Source organism: Takifugu flavidus, chromosome 1, assembly GCF_003711565.1.
Source record: "Takifugu flavidus isolate HTHZ2018 chromosome 1, ASM371156v2, whole genome shotgun sequence".
In the NCBI taxonomy this organism is placed as follows: Eukaryota; Metazoa; Chordata; class Actinopteri; order Tetraodontiformes; family Tetraodontidae; genus Takifugu; species Takifugu flavidus.
Genome location: NC_079520.1, coordinates 21347332 through 21367072, shown reverse-complemented (window position 1 = coordinate 21367072; position 19741 = coordinate 21347332). Strand labels below are relative to the sequence as shown.

Sequence of the window (19741 nt, the reverse complement as noted above, 5' to 3'; positions counted from 1 at the left end):
CAAATTCACCTTTACTTTATTGGCTTCATGTGGTTGCATACAGTTTTGCCAAGGGTTATCTGTTGTTTTCATTCTTATTTTTTTTGTTATGTCTGCTAACTACTTGGTTCATTGCTCTGAACATAATTTTCATTTGTACTAACTGACTGAAAAAATACTTTCTAAACTCTATAAAAAATCCTTATACCACCCAGTCTTTCCACCATGCAGTGCAGATTGTTTAGATTATTGGTTTATTCTCAGTGTGATGAGTGAACAATAATGGAAAAAGTTGTATTCATATAGAGACAATCACTATGTTTAGACCCATATATAAGGAAGACAGACAGACAGACAGACAGACAGACAGACAGACAGACAGACAGACAGACAGACAGACAGACATGTAACTGGTCTGAAAATTGGAGGGTTCGTTGTTCAAGACAAACAAAACATGGAACGTGCTCTGTTAGCGGGGAGAGGTGCCAGGATATCTTCAGAGCACTGTCGAGATATCTGTGAGCAAAGTACCGAGTGTTCTAAGGGATTGTCTCCAGCACCCTCCTGTGAAGGGAGAGTGGATGCAAACACTTGACTTGGGGTATCTGCTGAGTTAAAAATTAACACAGAAATGAATATAGAACATAAGAATTATCACAAAGACTGTAACTGGATCAGAGTAAGCCTCTTGCTCAGCCAGTAGAATGAACCCAGATGTAGAAACTCCTTATCCCTACAGTTTTGTCCATAGCTGACTGAAATGTAGCTATTATGACAGTTAACATTTAGAGATTAAATGTTAACACTTTTTATCAGTTGTTAAATGCTAATCCCACCATGGCTTCCCTCTCCTGCACTGCTGAAGCAGGGTAGAGAGGCAGCTATATCAGCAGGCAGAACATCCACATTCATATCTGTCAGGCACATTTTATACATAAGCATATATGCACTCTCTGATCGCCATGGAGCCACCAGCTCTTCTGGGCCTTTCATAAGTCCTGTATTGCCCCTTGGCAGGGCACAAGCAACAGCCAGGCTGTCGGGATGTCATAAAGAGAGCAGAACAATGCGCAGCAAATAATTCTGGGTTGGTGGGGATAATTTAGGGGTGAAAAGTTGCCTTGTGATCATTAGCCCATGTTCCATTTTTTATCCCTCTCCCAGGCACATCCATTTTTCCCCCTCTTATCTGCTTTGTGTCTAGATTTATCTGCTATCCACCATATTTCTATTCCCTTTTTTTACTGACTTAAACCTCCCCCCCTCACATTCTAATGAAATACCGAGCCTTTAGGGTTTCCATTATGTTGAGCCCGTTTTTGTGCAGTGAATGTTTTCTTGAACATCTTAATTTTTAGAGCAGTTCATTGGCTTCAATGCTCTTAAATGCTTGGTTTTTGGGAACTTTATCGAGAGGTCTGTGCTGGTCCTTTAGAACCATTTGACCTTGTGATATCCAGATATATTTAGTATTTAGTCAGAAATTATCAGATGTACTATTGTTACAGCCTTGAGTCCAAGTCTCAATCAGCTTTACACACCTGAGTGGTTTTCCACATTAACAGCCATTGTTTTGCTGATTTTTTTCTTCTCCCAAAATTGCTGTTGTCTTCCAGATTGTCCCCAAGGGTTTATTTGTGTTTTATTGTAAATATTCATGTCCAACAAGTCCTACAGGGCTGAAGAGAAGAAGCTGAGTTGCACAATGCTGAAGCCATCATTCTTGGTAATAATGTGGTTTCTTGTGATTTTCTTGTGTTTGCCATCCATCAATCCACAGCAAGTGGCTCAGAACCTTAACATCTTCCACTTGAGTTTTTGTGAACTGTAATCACCATCTCACAAAGATTTCAGTGTTGAAGTCCACCATGCGGCAGGAATTTTATACAGACTAACAATCTCAACTGCAGATGTCATTCTTTCTTACAAATAGCTATTATCATTATCATGTATTATTATTATTGCATTCATTTTAATAACATTTTTATATATCATTCTCGGCTCACCTCAACAAATCAAATCAAATCAAATCAATCTTTATTTATTCATTTCGTTTTGTTTTCTGTCGCTTATCCGGATCCGGGTCGCGGGGGCAGCAGCTTCAGGAGGGATGCCCAGACAGCCCTCTCCCCGGCCACTTCCATCAGCTCTTCCGGGGGAACCCCCAGCCGCTCCCAAGCCAGGCGAGAGATGTAATCTCTCCACCTAGTCCTGGGCCGGCCACGAGGCCGGTGGGACATGTCCAGAACACCTCTAAAGGGAGGCGTCCGGAAGGCATCCTAGCCAGATGCCCAAGCCACCCCAACTGACTCCTCTCGATGTGGAAGAGCAGCGGTTCTACTCCGAGCCCCTCCCGGATGTCCGAGCTTCTCACCCTATCTCTAAGGCTGAGCCCGGCCACCCTGCGGAGGAAACTCATTTCAGCCGCTTGTATCCGCGATCTCATTCTTTCGGTCATCACCCAGCATTGATGGCCATAGGTGAGGACTGGGACGTAGATTGACCGGTAAATCGAGAGCTTTGCTTTCCGGCTCAGCTCCTTCTTCACCAGGACAGATCGGTTAAGCGCCCGCATCACTGCTGACGCCGCTCCGATCCGCCTGTCGATCTCCGGTTCCATCCTACCCTCACCTCACGTACAAACAACTGTCAGAACCTGTTCCCCAACCCGAAGGCGCAGGGAAGCAAGAAGCATCTTTGTGATGTTCCTCAAGTGAAAAAGGCACTTCTAGAGACTGTTCTAATGTGAGTTGAAGGAGGGATTTTGGTCAAATGTTACTTCTTAATGTTGTAACACTGAGTTAAGGAGGAGGACAGAGGAGGAAATTTGAAGAAAACAAAACAGACGAGCATGTAAAATTCACCCGGGAAGATGTAAAAGGAAACAGTCTGGACTGTAGTCAAGATCACTGAGGACAGAAACCTCACCATCGAAGTCTACAGAAAACCTAAACATACCGACCAATACCTCCAGTTTGACTCTCACCACCCACTGGAACACAAGTTGGGAGTGATCAAAACCCTCTAACACTGGGCCAAAGAAATACCCACCACATCCCAAGGCAGGAAGGAACAGGACCACATTAAGACAGCTCTCAAAACGTGTGGCTACCCAGACTGGGCCTTCACCAAGTCCTCAAGAAAACGAGACCCCCCAAAGAAGAGGAGAGAAACAAACACCACAGCGTTTCGATCCCCTATCTGTCCGGGGTCTCTGTGAAGTTTAGGAGGATCCTCCAGAAATACAACATACCAGTTCAGTTCAAACCAAGCGATACTTTCAGACAGAGACTGGTACACCCGAAGGACAAGACACCAAGACAAAAATAATGTAATGTTGTTTATGCTGTACAGTGCCAGGAGGAATGCAAGGAACTGTACATTGGGGAACCCAAACAACCTCTCCAAAGAAGAATGGCACAACACAGACGTGCCACCTCTTCAGGTCAGGACTCAGCAGTCCACTTACACCTAAAGGAGAGCGGGCACTCCTTCGAGGACAGCCAAGTACAGGTACTGGCCAGAGAAGACCGCTGGTTTGAGAGGGGTGTCAAGGAAGCTATCCATGTCAAATTAGAAAAACCATCCTTAAACAGAGGTGGTGGGCTGAGGCACTTCCTATCACCCACGTACAATGCAATCCTCCACTCCTTCCAACAACAAACCAAACATTCACACCATTCCAGGAGACCTGGTGACTCACCACCAAGTGAGCCAGCAGACAAAGGGGAGACACATCAACCGAAACCAGGTGAACGACCCTACCAACAACCCTGTCAACGACTCTCAGGTGACCACTCAGATCATTAACATGCCAATGGTCCACAGGGGCTATATTTTCAAGCTCGGTCCCCAGCGAGTTCAGAGCTGAAGGAGCCTTCTGGATCGAAGGCGAAACGTCTTCAAAGAGAAGAAACACATTCCAGTTGCTAACATCGCGTCCGACAGGAGGAACATCAAAAACATCAGACCGTGAGTTACCATTTTACACGGAACACAGATCACTTTGAAGAGCAGACACCGGTGCGGAGGATCTTAAAATTTTAAGTTTTATCGATCTCGCGGAGTCACCTGCCCGCTGCTAGCACGGTGCTAACCTGGACTCACCTCCATGTGCTGGCACGGTGCCTAGTGTGGCTGTCCCCCGGCTCAGGCTGCAGGCATGATGGCGGTGTGTGAGTCCTGCCTCCCCACGTTCTCCAAACTGAGGGAGAGCATCTCCGGGCTCCAGTCCGAACTCAAGGAGAGGGACAAATTCATACTCGAGTCATCTGCTGTCGCCTCGACCCAGGAGAAACATATCGCCCGTTTGAGGTCCAAGGGACAGGGTCTGCGGGTCGACCTGCTGGACCTCTCCACTGTTGCTATGTCCCAGGCGAAACAAATCGCCCTCCTGAAGGCATCCAGCGCTGGTGACCGGAGCACAACGGCCACGAATGACACCACCCTGCCATGGACCGGGGCCATCAAAGCTGAAATTCCAGCTACAGCACTGGCGGAGTCCCGCCGGCACCGCCAGGGAGCCATGCCCAAAGGAGCGGCTCATTCCACCTCCTTCCTCCGCTCCACGGAATCGCAGGGTTTCATTGCCAGGGACGGAGCAGGAGCCCTAGTGAGCTCAACACTGCTCAAACCAAGGGAACCCTGGTCGGTGGTGGCCAGGGGCGCTGGGGCTCGTCCATCTCCCCCTCCTCCGCCCCCGTATCTGCCACTGGATAACAGGTACGATATCCTAAGCCTGCAGGACTTCCCTCCCGTGGGCGCTTGTTCCAGCTCGCCTCCTGGTCCTGTCCGTCCAGCTGGCTCTCACCAGATGAGGAACCAGGGTCAGCTCGCTCGACATGGCCCTCCGCTACCATCCTGGTCAGGAGCAGCCACGACCCGGCGCCACCATCCCCAGGCTCCTCGCCGCCACTGCCGCACCTCCAGACGATCAGAGGCGGCCACTCAGGTGCAGCGCACCCCCACGGTGCTGGTGGTCGCGACCTCAATGGTCAGGCATGTGGCGGTGCACGATGGCCGGACCTTCTGTCACCCTGGTGCCCGTGTTGCGGAGGTTACATCCTCGGCCCTGCAGCTGAGTGCACAGTACCCCTCGGCCTCCACGCTGGTTCTGGAAGCCGGCATCAACGACCTCAAATTTCAGCAGTCGGAGGTTCTGAAGCAGGACTTCATCTCCCTGGTGGACCGTCTGCTGGACACGGGGAAGCGGCTAATTATCTCCGGCCCGCTTCCCCCACCTCGCTACGGTGACGTCATCACCAGCCGCCTTCGCCAGCTGCACCTGTGGCTGAAGGAGTACTGCTTGGGCAACAGTATCCCCTTCGTTGACAATTTTGCTGCCTTTTTAAATAGACCCCATCTTTTTAAACGGGACGGCCTTCACCCAAACCATGAGGGGTCCCGGCTTCTATCTTTGAACATTGACTTGACTGTCCGTTCCTGCACAACATCCACTTCCTGACTATTGGTTAAAACACATGCACACCAACACTCTGCCCCCCACTCACACTCACATATACGTTCACCCCCTGCACGCTGCACCATACATGCCTCTCCACCACTACTCCCATGTCTGCCATCAACATCACAGATCATTCACTCCATTGACACCATCATTTCATACGGACAGAAACGACCCAAATGTCTTCACGCGAGGTCTCTTTTAATACGTTTCCATCATTTGAGCATCATGCGTTTGTTTTTAGCAGCCCTCCTATTTTAAGCATAACAGTTTATAGACCAACCCAATACTCCACCTCTTTTATCAGTCAATTCTCGGAATTTTTATCAATCATTTACGCTAAATACAATAGGATTTTAATAACTGGTGATTTTAATCTACACCTCAACAACGCCTCGGACCCAGTGTCCAGAGAATTCTTAAACCTCCTTCACAGTTTGGATTTTAAACAACATGTCACGCAGCCGACCCACAACAGAGGGCGCACCCTGGACCTGGTCATAACCTATGGCCTGTCCGTGGGTGGGTCCTCTGTTGTGGATCTGGCCGTGTCTGACCACTTTTGTGTGTTTAACATCACCAGTTTTAACCAGCGGAGGGCCCCTGTGAGAACGGTGAGGAGACGCTACCATACTCCTGAAGTGGCTGCAAATTTTATCCAGATTTTACAGAGCACTCCTGCAGAAATTTTACCAGCACCGTGTGATTTTATTGTTGACACTTTTAACAATAAATTAAAGTCAACGCTGGACTCTGTGGCTCCACTTGTCACAAAAACTAAGAACAAAACGTGCACCACCGTGGAGAAATGAAGAAATTAGAAAACTGAAAAGATCCTGCAGGAGTGCTGAGAGGTGGTGGAGGAAATCCAAGCTGACCATTCATAGAAATATTTTATCAACACCTCAAAACCTACAATAACACAATCAAGCAAGCAAGAACCTCTCATTTCAAAAAACTAATCTCTGACAATAAAAACAACCCCAAATTTCTATTCCACACAATTGAGCTTTTAACCAATGGTAATTTTAACAGGTGTCCGACAACAACGACTGACACCCTCTGCGAGGCCTTTGCAGACCACTTCAGGAGTAAAATCGATGATCTTAGATCCAGTCTTTTATCACAGCAAATTTTAATCAACAACACTCCTGGATCATTGCATTCACCTGAGGAGACACTGGAGAGTTTTGTCCTGGTTGATGCGAGGACACTTGGTTGAGTTTTCTCCCAAGTAAGGCCCACAACCTGCCTTTTAGATCCAATTCCCACACCGTTTTTCAAAACATTTTATGGATTCTTTGAGGAGCATCTTTTATATATGGTGAATTGTTCTCTTCAGACGGGTGTCTTCCCCACCTCCTTTAAAACGGCGGTGGTGAAGCCCCTTCTGAAGAAGAGCAATCTAGACCACAGCGTTTTAAATAACTATCGGTGTGACGGGTGCAGTTAGGACCCAAATGCAGCACTCTGAAAAGCTGGACAGTAGTAAAGACTTTTATTAACCCACGGGCAAACAGGAACTCAGGCAGACCAGGAAGCAGGCTCGGGGAGTGGGGCGAGCAGCAGCGAAGTCGGGGCCGGGCGGAGAAGTCTAAACCAGGTGAGCAGACAGGAACCAGAGACGCTGAGGCAGAAGTCGTAGTCAGGGGCAGAAAGCAGGTAGGTTGTCCGGGGAACAGGCAAGGCAGGCAGAACGAAGACAGGCAGGGTCGGCAACGGGCAATCCGGCAGGGAAACAACGCTGGAAAGTCTTGCATGAACGCAGAGGAACAATCTGGCACTGAGTGAGTGTGAGGCTGGAGAATATATAAACTGGTAGGTGAGCTGATTGATGAGTGAGAGCAGGTGTGTGATCAGTGAGTGAGAGCAGGTGTGTGATCAGAGGGTGTGGTGTGAGCAGGGCAGTGGAAAAGTACTGGGACAGGAGGGAACTGGAGAAAAGGGGCTGTGACAGAACCCCCCTCTCAAGGGACGGCCCCTGACGTCCCAAAAACAAAGACCAAGCTGAGCCGGGTGGGTGGAGGGGGCCTGGAGGAGGGCTAAAATTCTTCCGAGGCCTCCGTCTCAGCTTCCTCCTCGTCGCTGGAAGCCTCGGATGACAGGGAGGACAGAGTCTCTAAATTGGCACCGCCACCAGCATTGGGGATCTTGGAGGGCTGGTCAGGGTGACAGTGATGGAACTCGTGGATGAGCTGCGCATCCAGGATGTGACGGGCCGGGACCCATGACGTCTCCTCTGGGCCGTATCCCTCCCAGTCGACGAGATACTGTAGACCTCTTCCACGGTGGCGGGAGCGCAGCAGGCGGCGAACTGTGAAGGCAGGACCCCCACCAATAATCCGTGGAGGTGGTGGCGGCTGAGAAGCCGGCATCAACGGACTCTCTCGAACCGGCTTGATCCTGGAGACATGGAAGGTTGGGTGGATCCGCATGGCCCGGGGCAGCTTGAGCCTGACAGCCGCAGGGTTGATGACCTTCTCGATAATAAACGGCCCGATGAACTTAGGAGCCAGCTTCTTTGACTCCACCCTTAAGGGAAGGTCTCGGGTCGAGAGCCATACCTTCTGCCCCACCAGGTAAGTGGGAGCCCGGGAGCGACGGCGGTTGGCTGCCGTCGAGTAACGGTCAGCTGCTCGTAGGAGAGCAGCCCTGGCCTGGGTCCAGGTCTGGCGGCAACGGCAGATGAAAGCCTCGACGGATGGACAGGAAGCTTCCCTCTCCAGGGCTGGGAACAGCGGCGGCTGGAAGCCATAGGCGCACTGGAAGGGAGAAAGTCCAGTGGCGGAGCTGGTTAGGGTGTTGTGGGCATATTCCACCCACAGTAGCTGCTTGGACCAAGTGGAGGGGTGTCTGGACGCCATGCAGCGAAGCGCCGTCTCCATCTCCTGATTCACCCTCTCCGATTGGCCGTTGGATTGAGGATGGAACCCAGAGGACAGGCTTACGGTGGCCCGATGAGGCTGCAGAACTCCCGCAGAATACGGACGTGAACTGGGGACCCCGATCAGAGACTACGTCCGACGGAAGGCCGTGGAGCCGAAATATGTGCTGTAGCACAAGTTCAGCAGTCTCCTTGGCCGACGGAAGCTTGGGTAGGGGCACGAAGTGGGCCATCTTGCTGAACCGGTCTACCACAGTCAGGATAGTGGTGAATCCATTCGACAGTGGCAGACCGGTAACAAAGTCCAGCGAAATATGGGACCAGGGTCGATGTGGCACACAGGCAGAGGTTGCAGGTAACCGGCAGGGGCCTGGCGGGAGGACTTGTGCAGACTGCAGATCGGGCAGGCGTTGACAAACTCTCTGGTGTCCTCCTCTAAAGTGGGCCACCAGAACCGCCGCTGCAGGACCTCTTTAGTGCGCTGAATCCCTGGGTGGCAAGTGAGCCGGGAGCCGTGGGCCCATTGTAGGACGTCAGACCTCAGACTGTCCGGGACAAACAGGCGGTCAGGCGGGCAGGAGCTGGGACCAGGTTGGTTCTCCAGGGCAGCCTTTACACGCTCCTCCACCTCCCAGGTGAGAGAAGCCACAAGGCAGGGAGCAGGAAGAATGGTGTCTGGGTTGAGGGCAGTGTCTTCTGTTCCCAGGAACTGGCGAGATAGCGCGTCAGGCTTGACGTTGCGGGAGCCCGGCCGATAGGAGAGGGAAAAGTTGAACCTGGTAAAGAACAGGGACCACCTGGCCTGACGGGAGTTCAGTCTCTTAGCCGACCGGATGTACTCCAGGTTCTTGTGGTCCGTCCAAACCAGGAAGGGCAATTTAGTCCCCTCTAACCAGTGACGCCATTCCTCCAACGCCAGTTTCACCGCCAACAGTTCTCGGTTCCCAATGTCATAATTCTGTTCTGCCGGAGACAGACGTCGGGAGAAGAAGGCACAGGGGTGCATTTTCTGGTCATCAGCAGAGCATTGAGAGAGAACGGCGCCGACCCCCACATCAGAAGCATCGACCTCTACTATGAAGTGCCTTTCAGGGTCTGGAACCAGGAGAATGGGAGCTGAGGTGAACCGGGCCTTGAGGTTCTGGAATGCCTCCTCGGCAGCCTGGGACCAACGGAAGGGTACCTTGGAGGAGGTGAGAGAAGTGAGCGGAGCGGCCACGGTGCTGTATCCCCGGATGAACCTTCGGTAGAAGTTGGCGAATCCCAGGAACCGTTGCAGCTGTCTCCGGGACTCTGGGACGGGCCAGGAGGTGACGGCAGAGACCTTGGAGGGGTCCATCTCCACACTGCCTTGACCGATAATGTATCCCAGGAAAGAGACGGAGGTAGCATGGAACTCACACTTCTCGGCCTTGACAAACAGCGAGTTCTCCAGCAGGCGTTGGAGGACGGCCTGGACATGAAGCACGTGTTCCTCCTTGGAACGGGAGAAGATCAGGATGTCGTCCAGGTAGACAAACACAGTCTTGTTGAGCATGTCTCTCAAAACGTCATTGAGTGCCTGGAATACGGCCGGGGCATTAGTAAGGCCGAAAGGCATGACCAGGTACTCATAGTGTCCAGTGAGTGTGTTGAAGGCGGTCTTCCACTCGTCCCCCTCCCGGATTCGGACTAGGTGGTAGGCGTTGCGGAGATCCAACTTGGTGAAGACCACGGCCCCCTGAAGCAGCTCAAACACTGAAGCGATGAGTGGGAGAGGGTATCGATTCTTGACCGTGATCTCATTGAGGCTCCTGTAGTCGATGCAGGGCCTCAGGGACCCGTCCTTCTCCACAAAGAAGAACCCTGCCCCAGCAGGCGATGAGGAGGGACGGATAATTCCGGCAGCCAGAGCATCATTAATGTAGACCTCCATGGCCTCTCTTTCTGGCGCAGACAGTGAGTAGAGACGACCCTTGGGAGGCGTGGTGCCGGGCTGAAGGTTTATGGCGCAGTCGTAGGGTCGATGAGGGGGCAGAGAGGTAGCCTTAGCCTTGCTGAACACCTCCCGGAAGTCATGGTACTCGGAGGGTACCGCAGACAGGTTGGGGGCCGGAATGGATTTGACTGATAATAGAGGCGCGGCAGCTTGATTAAGGCAGACCTGGTGACAGGAGGAACTCCACCCCAGAATGGAACCCGTCGCCCAGTCAATGTGGGGGTTGTGACGACGGAGCCAGGGGTAACCAAGGATGAGTGGGAGGTGGGGTGACTTCAGGACGTGGAATTGTATGGTCTCGTGGTGGTTGCCCGACAGAAGCATGTGGATGGGCGTGGTCTGGTGAGTGACAGTCCCTAGGAGATGGCCATCCATGGCGCTGGCAGGAACTGAATGTGGTAACGGAACCCGGTCGATACCCAGCTGGACGGCGAGCTCCTCATCGATCAGGCTGACATCAGCCCCGGAGTCTATGAAGGTGGCGAGGGTGTGAGAGCCCCCCGCCAACAGAAGCTGGACGTGAAACAATGGCCGTGGGCAGGGGGCCGAGTCTTGAGTCCGGCTCAGCAGTCCGCCCCTGTCTACTGCTGAGCCCTCCCCTTTTACTGGGCAACGAGAGACAAAGTGCCCAGCCTGTCCGCAGTAGAGACAGAGGTTCCCCTGTCGTCGTCGCTCTCGCTCCGCCGGAGTCAGGCTGGTGCATCCCACCTGCATGGGTTCGGCCCCCCCAGATGCGGGCCCTGTGAGAAGGTTGGAAGCGGCTGGAGATCCTCGCAGGCGGGCAGACGGCCGGTGCTCCGCCTCTCCCTGGCGTAGCTCTCTTCTCCTTGCCTGGACGCGCCTGTCCAGCCTTGAAGTCAGGTTGATGAGTCCATCAAGGGAGGGCGGAAGATCAAAAGGAACCAACGCATCCTTTATATATGGCGCTAGCCCATTGAGGAAGGCGTCGCACTGGGCTGCTGGGTTCCAGTCACTGAGCTGGGCCCGGAAGTCGATAGCGTAGTCAGCAATGGACCGACTTCCCTGCTTCACGCTCATGAGTCCCCCGGTGGCATCCGGACCCAGAGAAACAGGCCCAAAAACCTTCTGAAGCTCCGCAGAGAAGGCCTGGAAAGAGGAGCAGGCCGGTGTGCCCCTCTCCCACTCTGCCGTTCCCCACAGGCGTGCCCTGCCAGTCAGGTGATTGACGGTAAAGGCGACCTTCGCCGCCTCCGAGGCGAAGGTGTAGGGCTGCAGAGCGAACAGGATTGAACAGTTCGTGATGAACGGGTTGCAGCCCTCTGGGTCCCCAGAATAACGCTCTGGGGTTCCCACCCGGGGCTCTGGAGCAGTGCCTGGTGGGGGAGCAGGAACCGGAGGAGGAGGAGCTGGAGCAGGAACCGGAGCGGCCGGTTGCGACACAGAGACCACCAGCTGTTGGACCTGGGTGGCTACTGACCTTAATGCCTGCTCCAGGGCCGACGCTGTCTCCCGAGCCTCCGCAGCATTGGAGGCTAGCTGGGCCTCGAATTGTTGGAGCCTTCCCTCCACTTGGCCCAAACGAGACTGAGGTGGTGACGAGTGTGCTGGGTCCATGTTTTGGCCAGATTGTACTGTGACGGGTGCAGTTAGGACCCAAATGCAGCACTCTGAAAAGCTGGACCGTAGTAAAGACTTTTATTAACCCACGGGCAAACAGGAACTCAGGCAGACCAGGAAGCAGGCTCGGGGAGTGGGGCGAGCAGCAGCGAAGTCGGGGCCGGGCGGCGGAAAGTCTAAACCAGGTGAGCAGACAGGAACCAGAGACGCTGAGGCAGAAGTCGTAGTCAGGGGCAGAAAGCAGGTAGGTTGTCCGGGGAACAGGCAAGGCAGGCAGAACGAAGACAGGCAGGGTCGGCAACGGGCAATCCGGCAGGGAAACAACGCTGGAAAGTCTTGCATGAACGCAGAGGAACAATCTGGCACTGAGTGAGTGTGAGGCTGGAGAATATATAAACTGGTAGGTGAGCTGATTGATGAGTGAGGGCAGGTGTGTGATCAGTGAGTGAGAGCAGGTGTGTGATCAGAGGGTGTGGTGTGAGCAGGGCAGTGGAAAAGTACTGGGACAGGCGGGAACTGGAGAAAAGGGGCTGTGACAATCGGCCAGTATCCAACTTACCATTTTTAAGTAAAATTTTAGAAAAACTTGTTTTTTAACCAAGTAAATGATTTTTTAAACTCAAACGACATTTTAGAGAGGCATCAGTCTGGTTTTAGGATGAACCACAGTACAGAGACAGCCCTTTTAAAGATTTTAAATGACATCAGGTGTAACCTAGATAACAAAAAGCTCACAGTGTTGGTTCTACTGGATCTGACCACCGCCTTTGATACAGTAGACCATCATATTTTATTGAATAGACTGAAGAACCTGGTCGGCCTCTCTGGTACTGTTCTTAACTGGTTCACCTCCTACCTTACTGATTGAAGCTTCTTTGTAAGTATGGATACATGCTCCTCGAGAATCCACCTCCCCAAGGGTCAATTTTAGGTCCAACCCTTTTTAATCTTTACATGCTTCCTCTTGGGGACGTCATCAGGAGCCACGGCATCAGCTTCCACAGCTATGCTGACGATATGCAACTGTACATCGCCATGGCTCCTGATGACACAGGGCCAGTTGATGCCCTTTTTAACTGTATTTTAGATATCCAGTCATGGATGGCAGAAAACGTCCTACAGGTCAACCAGGACAAAACAGAAGTCTTAGTCATTGGTCCTGAAGGTCAGAGAGAGAAACTTGTACCAAAGTTAAAGGATTTTAAGCCATCTCAATTTGTAAAAAATCTGGGTGTGATCTTTGACTCTGAGCTTAGTTTTATCCCACACATCAAAAACATAACAAAGGTAGGTTTTTACCACCTGAAGAATATAGCCAGAGTCCGCCCATTTCTCTCTCAGGCCAGCACGGAGGTGCTGGTGCACGCTTTTATCTCTTGTCGTTTAGATTATTGTAATGCCCTGCTCTCTGGTCTTCCAAAAAAGAGCGTCACTAACCTACAATTGTTACAAAACTCAGCTGCACGGGTGCTGACGAGGACCAGAGGGCGGGAGCACATCACACTGGTTTTAGAATCACTGCATTGGCTACCCGTGCGTTTCAGGATCGATTTTAAGGTTCTTTAATTAGTTTTTAAATGTCTTAATGGTCTTGGCCCGACTTATTTATCAGACATGCTTTTATTCTATCAACCCTCGCGGACTCTGGGGTCCTCGGGCACCGGCCTTTTAACCATTCCACATGTAAGCTCGAAAACGCACGGGGAAGCAGCCTTCAGTTATTATGGTCCCCGACTGTGGAACAGCCTGCCGGAGAACCTCAGGGCCGCAGAGACTGTTGAGATTTTTAAAAAGAGGCTCAAGACACACCTTTTTAATCAGGCCTTTAACTGATCTTCTGATTATTTTTAATTTCTTTTATGTCCTCATGCTTTTTTATGTCTTATCCTTATTTTACTTGATACTTTTACTGTTTTACTCCCTCAGTTCTTAGTTTCTCAGTTTTTAGTTTTTACACCTTTTATCCCATTTACTGTTTTAGTCTGTTTTAGTCTTAGTACTGTTTTACTCCCTCAGTTCTTATTCTCAGTTTTTAGTCTTTTATCCCATTTACTGTTTCAGTCTGTTTTAGTCTTAGTACTGTTTTACTCCTTCAATTCTTAGTTCCTCAGTTTTTAACTTTTATACCTTTTATCCCATTTATTGTTTCAGTCCTTCAGTTTTTAGCTCCAGTGTTTCCTCATGGTGTTTCCTCATGGGGGCCTGCCAGGCTGGGAGACGTTTCCGGTCTACCGCTGGCGGTGCTGTCTCATTGTCGACTCTCGCCTGGGTGGTTAGGGGGCTCTGTGCTTTGGTGTGGAGCCTCCGGTCTGTCCGGGTCGGGGTGGTCTTTGTGACGGTACCACCTGTGGTCACGGACCGTGACCTCCCTCAGCCTGGTGGGCCTCCAAAGGTGGCGTCTCCTTCGCCTCAGGTCTCAGTGCCCAGCCATGTCTCAGCTTGCCTCAGCTTGTTTATGTGTGTGGGTGTGTGTGTAAGTGTGTTGTATGCATGTGTGTGTGTGTCCTTTTCTTGATTCTCTTGTTCTCTTTGCTGTTTTTATCCTTTGTGAGGCACTTTGTGCTACCTAGCGTATGAAAAGTGCCATATAAATAAAGATTGAATTGAATTGAATTGAATTGACAGAGAAAACTACCTTGATAACGATGACCTGGATGATTGAGAATCTACACAGACAACATTTTTCTATGTTTTTCTTGAATCGTGTGTCTTCAAAGTGTAATTGTAGCCAATAACTAAGTAATCAATGCCCTCATCTATTAGAGGTGTTTTTTATTACATCAGACATACTGCACTCAGTTAATTTGCATTGTTAATTGTGCAATTATTTGCACCATTTGACTGGAATGCTGTTCAATTAGGTCAGTTACTTTAAAGAGATTAATGAGATTAATGTACTAGACTAATAAGTAGTATATTTTCAATCAATTAATCTTTATTTATATAGCATCTGTTTGAGAACAAACTGGATGGATTTATACACTTAAAAAGATATCTGTAGAAAACTCTTGCTCTCTTGTTGAATTTTTGGTTTTCCTCAACTCTAAATAAGACATTTAACTTGATATATTTAAAATTAATTTTCCCATATTGACTAGTTCTCAGCTAAGGTTGGAGCTAAACATCACTGCTCTGAAAGTATAACCGTTTGCCGCAGATAAATTAGTCATTAAAGTCTGTAGAGGTAGAGATATCTTTGAAAATCATTTGTTTTTGGTTTCACTTGTCTAATTTTATTATGACCTTGTAGTAGTTGCATTGGCCTCGCTTGACTTTGATGAGGTAGCTCACAATTGGAATCTACTCACTTGTTTAACTTTTACAATTAGTGTCCACTTGTCTCATCATTGCACCTATCTATCTTCTTACTAATAACAAAAGTCTTATCTAGAGAGCTGACTGTCATGATGCTGCTTTGCTTATTGAACCTGAGTGCAAAAAGAAAATGATTTTTTTTCCCCAGATACCACTTTGTATGTGACTACAGTAAACAGTATAAATGATAAATTACCTTGGCTCAGGTTTCAAGGTTGTTTCATCTTGGCTGTTGACAGAGAATCATCCATCTAATTTGCACTTAAGCTGTAGAACCAGGGGGACATGTCAGTCAAATGATTTGTGATTTTATAGGAGCTACTTTTTAGTAGCAGTCTGATCGGGCTCTGTTGTATGTTTTCTTATTCAGTGATGCTTTTTCTTTGCAGCAGCTTTATGGTAACTTCCCACATGGGGGAATTTTTTTTTGTCATGCCAGCTTAAAGAGGTGGGCAAGAAGGCATCGTGTGTTCAGGGCCGATAAGAAACCTCTGCTCTAACTCTTCAAGCTAAAGAGCAGGTCTTGCTTGGAGTCTTTCTGAAAATGGCTAATTGGCCCCAGGTTACAAAACTAAACACTGACAGCAAGGTTTTTAATGAACCTTTAGTCTTTTGTGTCCTCTTATTGGCCTTTCAGCCCAGCACATGTCTTCTGTTGCCTCAGAATGAACTTTGCTTGGGCAGCAGCAGACTTTGATGAAAAGCTTTATGTTATAATGTCATTGTGTGACACTGGTCTCTGTCTGGGCTTTCTAATTGAACATTAAAACAAAGATGTGTGTGGTCAATTCTGTTACATAATAAAACTGTAAAGTACAGAAAGAATCCTTAATAACACATCCCAAGAAAATATTTACACAAGCAAAAGACTGAGGGTTATTCATCTTCATGTCAATCAATTTGGGATTCGATTGACAATTACGGAAAAGGTAGAATTATTAAATGAAAGACCATTGCAATTCACAAACATCATCTTTTCCTATTGGACATTTACACTTTTTAAAATTATTTTATTTTAGCTACTAAATTTACAACACTATCTGTGTTTGCTTCTGTGCCACCTTGATAAATTCTTCATTTGAATAGCAAAAAACACTTTCAAGCTGCAGCTAAATTAAAATGATTCTCTTTATCATTTTAAGCAAACAATCAATCATCCAGTGATGATTTCCATGGTTTACCATCTTAGAATCCTAGTAATCTTGTGTTGTTATTAAGTGTCATTTTCATTCCATATGAGCAAATTCACCAATTTGCTTTCAAGGTAGTTGAAAAAGGTGCTTAATAAATGAATGGTATTGGGTTGCTTATACTAAATTTAGATATAAAAATTAGTGCTTTGGGTATTTACAGAAAATGCTTAAATTATTGTATGAATTTCAACTAGATGCATGGGAATAATACCTTTCTGGTAAAAATGTCCCGTTGGGTAGGACCCCCATAGCTCATATAAACGAATTTGATATCTCTGTCTGGCTGTAACTTATTTTTTTCTCGTAACATCATAGAGTAGCTAAGTAGACGTGGATTTTCAGTGTAATGTATTGGATGTATTCCAAGCATAGTCTCAGATGATTCACTGATCTGCTTGGAGCTCTATAAAGTATTTATATGAAAAGAAAGACCCACAGCATCCCTCTCTATCACTCACATAAATATTAAAATCCATAATCAGAGTGTCAGAACCCCCTCTACTCCTTCGCTCCTGTGGCTGATGTGGATGGAAGGTTCAACCGTTTGACTCCACTGCATTTTTAAACAGAAAATTAACATGTAGCACCAGCAAATGTCTCATCCTCATGTGTAAGCACCTTTAAACCAATACACCTGCAGTCCAGCATACCACTATCATTTATCACCTTCCTTATTATAATGGCTTCAGTAAAGGCCTTCAATTAAAGCACCTCCACACTGGTGCCCAGCTGAACATTGCATTTCAGTATGACATTCCCTGTCAGCTACCTTCCTGGGCTGTAGAATAAGTGGACAATTGGCCGAGGCTGTTTCTGCTGATTAGATCATCCTGCCGTGGCCAGAGTACCCCAGAAAATACTGCAGTGACCAGAGACGCTTTGTGTTTGTATATGTGCATGTGTGAGCGGGTATACGTGTTTGTGATGGAGGTCTTTATGATATGTGCTCTGAGTAGACTTGTTAAATTACATAATGCAGATTGTGATGAATAGAAAGGTCCTGCGTGTTCCAGGACGGGATTTGATAAATAATTTGTGTGGGCTTGTTTTTCCCTCTGTTATGTTTTTCACCCTTTTTGAGACTTCTGCTGTAGTACATGGTTTTATGGATTCAGTTTGATCTGTTGTAACATTTTTTGCAGAAAGGTTATAGTTCAGTCTACCTCCTGTACTTTCAACCATTCTCATTTCTGTTTATTCTAGCTTTATTCAAAGAAATTAAAGAGATATTTCACACAACTAAATAATATGCTACACAATGTTACTTGAAATTTCATATAAAAGAATAAAATATAAAGTTGTTCTTTTTGTTACATATGATCACACATGTTATCTACCACCTGTAACTCATTTACAAAAATGTTGCATTAATTATCTCTTTAATTCCCCTCTTACATTGCTACAAGCTTTTTGGTTTTCTCATGGACATTAAAAAGAGTTTTGTTCCTTTTGTCATTTCAGGTACCCATCTACACAACTATAACCATGTGGCTTTAGGTAGCCCTACACGCACACCTAAGAATGGTAAGATAATGAGATGGGGAGGAAAATGATTTCATAGTGTGGATTGGAGGCCATTAAAGCCAGAAATCACTAAATAACTGAGTAGAAAAGAAAAGTTCATTTTTCTGCAGTAGGGTAATAGCCACATATTGAAATATGACACACAAAGGCATGGCAACAAAGAGAGACTTTTTAATATAATACATCATATATCAGTTCATGCCCCATGCTACATGCTGTGACTCGGTTTGTTGAAAACCGAGTCACAGAAATGTCACATTCCATGCTCTCTCTATCTATCCCACTATCTACCTCTTTCCACCCCTTCACTGTGGGAGCAAAATTGCTGTGAATCACCTTAATGTTCTGTTGAGGTCATTCTGTCATTCATTGGTTGACACAGCATTTGTAACCCACAATGTTATGTATTTTTTTTACCAAGCAAATGTTAATAACTTCCCCTCATATGAAGATAAGCAAATGGATAATGAAGGGAGGTGGGGAGCAGAAAGATAGTGATGATATTACATCATTCTGATCTCTTTAATTGATCAGTCTTCTGTTTATTTACATTACAATTGTGGAAAAGGTCTAATTTTCTCTCAGGCAGTCCAAAACTGTGATACAATTCTCCAACCAGAATGCTCTCTCTCTCATTCTCTCTCTCACTGTTTTTCCATCCTGCTGCAAATGCAACAGTGGAGAAAGGCCTTGGAGATCTATGGAAAACATGAAAAATCCATTTGCAACAACACATGTAACACAGAAATTTCAGACTTCATCCTGTGGTGTGTTTTCTGAGTAGACTGTGCCTTGGTGCATTTGCCAGGAAATACATCTGTAAAAATACACTGATGCATGTGATGCATCTGGAAATAAAAAATGATTTAATATGAATTCTTTTCAGAGAGAAGAATATGGAGTAGCATATGTCTTTATTCCATTTTTTTCCCATCATTAACATGTTTCTGAAATCTTTGTTTCACCCTGGTTTGGTAGCTCCCCGTTCATTGAGGCGTGGTAAGTCATTTGATTTAGTGGAAAACCTCATTTCTTACACATATATGTGTATGCACACATCAGATACCAACCTGTACATGTGTATTTATTTCTATTTCAGACCTGATTTAAGTAGCATTTGTGAAGACTGATTGCTATTTTTTTAACCTTTCCAAAGTCTGGGACATCACATGGACCAAAATTCTCATTAGAATGCTTTTTCATTTGAAAAGAATGTTTCAACCACAACCAACAATGTCTCAGTCCAGTCAATGTCCTTGAGTGACCCTTTTCAATGTCCCTCAGTAGCTGAATAATCTAAAAAAAAAGTTCAAGCTGTCTTAATCTTTGTTAAGGAGATAAAAAATATTTGATATATGGGTCATTATTGACTCTAAAATATGCTGAAAGACTGTTTGAATCAGGTGTGACTTGTTTTCTTCATTGTGCTGAAGCTGTAAAATAAACAGCAGCATGCCACAGTCTGTGTCGATTTTCCCCATTGCAGTGTAGCAGTCTACTCAATGTGCCAAAGTTCTTCCTTTCAGGAACCCCTGCTGTTACCTGGCCCTGTTGCTGCCACTTAATTACCTCCTTACCATTTTCTGTCCATACTGTACAAAACTCTATTTTATTTTCTTCTAGATTTTCATATCTCTGCCACCCTCTCACCATCCTGCAGCAGCTACTAAATATGTATTCTTATCTATTAAATGGAGGTTTGTTGGAAATCACACCCATGCCCACTGCTCTGTACTGCGTGACAGACTCACAGCTCACTTGGGAGGGAGGGTGAGAAGAAAAATTAGAGCAAGAGCACTGGACAAGAAAGAAATAAAGAGTGAGGG

The 19741-nt window shown here is 47.4% G+C and overlaps 1 protein-coding gene across 9 annotated transcripts in view; it reads left to right on the top strand.

Annotated features, from left to right (window-relative positions):
* The window catches only part of LOC130538617 (protein shisa-6), an 88431-nt gene that overhangs the window by 58678 nt on the left and 10012 nt on the right, over window positions 1–19741 (top strand). For 4 of the 9 annotated variants that reach the window (XM_057056395.1, XM_057056403.1, XM_057056430.1 and 1 more), the window contains 2 exons: window positions 17853–17915; window positions 18894–18914. The exons of 3 other annotated variants lie outside the window; for them this stretch is intronic. In XM_057056395.1, the coding sequence (XP_056912375.1) occupies window positions 17853–17915; window positions 18894–18914 (84 nt within the window). The remainder of the gene's footprint in view (window positions 1–17852; window positions 17916–18893; window positions 18915–19741) is intronic. 2 more of the 9 variants (XM_057056437.1, XM_057056413.1) reach the window with 1 other exon arrangement.